This window comes from Alosa sapidissima, chromosome 2 (genome assembly GCF_018492685.1).
Source record: "Alosa sapidissima isolate fAloSap1 chromosome 2, fAloSap1.pri, whole genome shotgun sequence".
Taxonomy (NCBI): domain Eukaryota; kingdom Metazoa; phylum Chordata; class Actinopteri; order Clupeiformes; family Clupeidae; genus Alosa; species Alosa sapidissima.
The window spans coordinates 23,921,467-23,925,180 of NC_055958.1; the positions used below are offsets into that span (position 1 = coordinate 23,921,467).

At 42.8% G+C, this 3,714-nt stretch overlaps 1 protein-coding gene across 1 annotated transcript; it reads left to right on the forward strand.

The window, feature by feature from the left end:
* Positions 1-869: 869 nt before the first annotated feature.
* On the forward strand, positions 870-2,262 carry kctd4 (potassium channel tetramerization domain containing 4). Its single transcript, XM_042072995.1, has one exon. The coding sequence runs from the start codon at positions 988-990 to the stop codon at positions 1,762-1,764; it is 777 nt and encodes a 258-aa protein (XP_041928929.1). The 5' UTR covers positions 870-987; the 3' UTR covers positions 1,765-2,262.
* The last annotated feature ends 1,452 nt before the right edge of the window (positions 2,263-3,714 follow it).

The following is a 3,714-nucleotide window of genomic DNA, read 5'->3' on the forward strand; positions in this document are numbered from 1 at the left end:
CAGAGTCACAATGGTATAGCAACACTGTTTGTGTGGGACGAAGTGACAAAGAAAGGGAGATCAGTCATTCAAATTCTATTTTAAAAATGCTATTTTAAGAGGGCCAATTTATAAATCATCCCCAGAAGGCTCAAATGGTGATGAGACACACCCTCTATATCAAGCACAATGTATACTGCTCTGAGACAATTTTGCACATTTTTGCAAATAAAAGGGCACACATTGGGGAACACTGCTATACTTAATTCAGGAATTCACGAAATATTAGAGGGAAAAATACTTTTTTTGCTGAGGGAAGCTTGACTCACAATAAATTGATGTCAAGATGAGTAAGTAATTTGCATACACATCCAGTCAGTGTTTGCATGCCCACTCTTGCCAACTTACAACGTTGTCCATAGTTGCTAGTCAGAAAACCAGACGATGACACCAGATAGCTCTCACAGCTGAAAAGGTCATGTAGATTGTCAGTATGCATACATATATGCAGACCCTCCTCACGTTAGTTATAGCATTCCTCCTTTAACATTCTAACACACACATAGCCTACACACACACACACACACAGCTTATTATCTCTGTTCCCTGTGATTTGCCCCACTCCTGTGGGCTCACGTGCCGCAACCCAGTTGAGGAGTCTTTTCATCAGAGGCAAAGCCGCTAATTGCTCAGATAGAGCATGAGCACAGAGGCTGGAGAGGTGATTAAATCCAGCCTTTTGAGCAGAGAGCAGCAAGCAGAGGGGAGCGTGGCATGCACACTCTCCTCCTCCTCATGCTACACCCCCCCCCCCCCCCCCCCCCCAACACACACTGACGGAGGCAAGCCCACCCCACAAGAGAAGCTGTGAGAAAGGCTCCTGTGCTCAATGCTGGCAGTGCTTGTTCGCGCCTGCTCCATGCCAGCTCTGCTCAACAGTGCTCAGGCTCTCATTCCTTCGCTCGTGCACAAAGCACACGTTGCCCCAGGCTAGGTGCAAGAAGAGGCATGGAATGGGATCTCAGAAGAATGGAGAGTGATCTGAGACAAATCAACCCTGACCTGCTACAGCCCAGCAAAAGCTTCAAGAAAACCTCTTCAGGTACTGTAACCCTTAATGTAGGGGGCTATCTTTATGCCGCCCAGAGACAGACTCTTGCCAAGCACCCCGGCTCAGTGCTGGAGGAGATGGCCAGTGGGAAGAGGCCTGTGCAGCACGTGGACTCAATGGGCAATGCCTTCATTGACCGGGATGGCCCCATCTTCCGCCACATCCTTAACTTCTTGCGACTGGGGGAGCTGTTACTTCCAGATGATTTTAAGGAGATTGGGCTGTTGCAGCGTGAAGCAGAGTTCTATAGGCTGCCTGAGCTCACAGAGGCAGCACTGGATTGGGAGCAGCAGCAAGCAGCACAGCGGGAGCCTGCCTTTTTGGAGGTGACTGACAGCCACGACCGTTCACACGGCCTTAAGGTCTACTGTAGTGACACTGGCTTCATTGAGAAGGTGAAGGGCCGCCTGGTACAGATCTCCAAGAGCCGACTGGATGGTTTCCCAGAAGAGTTCGAGGTGTCATCCAATATCATCCAATTCCGACACTTCATCAAGTCAGAAATGGGGTCCCGGCTGGTCCTAAAGGAAGACAGCACCTTCCTGTGCACACTAGAGTGCCTGAAGCTGGAAACTGTCATGCTGGCCCTCAGGGCAGGTTTCCGGCTCATCACAAGTCTAGACAGCAGCCGGGGGTCTGTTGTCCAGTGTGAGGCACTACATTTTGTTAAGTGACAACACAGGGGGAGAGAAAAATAGGAGAAATTGAAGAGAGAGGCTCAAGAAAGGGGAAGCCAACATCTCAAGTAACTGCTAGTCAAGTTTCTGGTATTCATATTAAAATTCCTTGACATAAAAATACACACCGGATTAAAAGCAAGCAACATTTCTTTACCTAAAGTTTACACAGCCTATTTATAAACCTGGAAAGAATATGTATTAGGTTATTATTACTGTTGTGTTTACCTTGTGTTTTGGGTTGTTATGCTGATAATATATAATTTACATTTTGCAGCAATGACTTGTTTCAGAGACCAAATTATAATTTTGTTTTAAATGTCATATTAATACATTACAGTCATCTCTAAGGATTACAGCCACCATGTTAAAGTTTCTATATTCATGTGCTGCATGAAAAAAAGGTCTATAATGATAGTGGTCTTGTGTGATGTATTCCAGTGAACCTGAGCTAATTTGGAATGTGTGAATACTTTCTAAGTAATAAAATCATAAAATGGGTTTTATGACTCCACACAATATTTGTCCTCTTATGTGTGTCATCAGTGATGTGACAGTTGACTTGTGTAATTATAAATGGGTGTGACATTTTATTACCAAATACTGTGTTTACAGGATGTGCTATATATAAAGTGACAAACATTTTCCTTGGCAACAGTGATGCAAGCTGCTTAGATTTACAGCATCTCTGCCCTATATTGATATATTCTGTATGTTAACAACTGACCTAAAATCTTATATAAAACTGTGTACTAGTACCTAAAACCATGTTTTCAGACTCTGATCTAAATGGTAAATGGGGCATATTTTCACAGCTCTATCTGAAAAAAAAAAATCAATCTCTTCATCAGCACCAGTCAATATTTCCTGCTACATGGCACTATTATTCAGTAGGACACTTGAGAATTGGCACTCAGTATTTTTGTAAATGGGGCAGAAAATTGAGTCTACCCTATGAGAAATCTGGGCCTTCTCCTCCTAAATTGCTAAGTGGATAAGGCATGCTTTTGTTTCAGGTAATGATGCAAACAACTTACACCTTAAAACAGAAATGAAATACAATGATTAATTAGGGATGCATACTGCATGGCTAAATACAGAAACAACAATGTCTGTGCTTTTCACAAGTAACATTGCACATATGGTTCACTATTGGTGAGATTCTTCAACATACATACATCTGTTCTATGAAAATCTGCCATGCTCCCATCTCCCACTAAATGAATTGTACATAGGTAAGTACACTTCTGAGTCGCATAATGGAGACCATCCCAATCCTACCTATGGTTTGTTGTGCGGACATCAAACCAGGGTCTTTTTTAATTGCAGATGAGGTCTATCCATTTTTAATGAGAAACTGTGGTGCCCATTAGTGGTTATCATTCACTGATGTATTTCCTCTCCTCTGTGAGTGGGAGAGTGTTATATTATAGGATGAAACCAGATCACATTCAATTCAACTGAAATCCTTAGGCTGAAATATCCATGGTTTAGTCAGATGGTGACATGTTTCCAGGAGAACTCCTACATGACAGTTGCTGCCAGCTCATCCGACTCAATTCAAATGGCCTACTGGACAAGTAATTTCCAAATATGTAGGTGTGTGTATGTGTGTTTGTGTGTGTGTTTGTGTGTGTGTTTGCGGGGGGGGGGGGGGGGGGGCGGGGGTAAGATGAGGTAAAAGAATAGACATTCTAGCACTGAATTTTGGATTAACTGGCTTTGTTATTCTACACCTACCTGATTTTCAGCTGTTCCTTTAAATTGTGATGTTTGGCTCATCCTGAACATGGTTATCTTTGATACCACATGACTGCATTTCATTTACAGTATGTTCTCACGTTTGGAATCAGCAGGTGTTTTCAACTGAAATTGAAACGTATTGACCAAAGAGCCATTAGTCAATGTTGTTTTACCATATTCTTCCATTTTTTGGAAATAACTCTG

Coding starts and splice junctions, on each gene's coding strand:
- kctd4 (XM_042072995.1), top strand. CDS start 988: ATGGAATGGGATCTCAGAAGAATGGAGAGTGATCTGAGACAAATCAAC.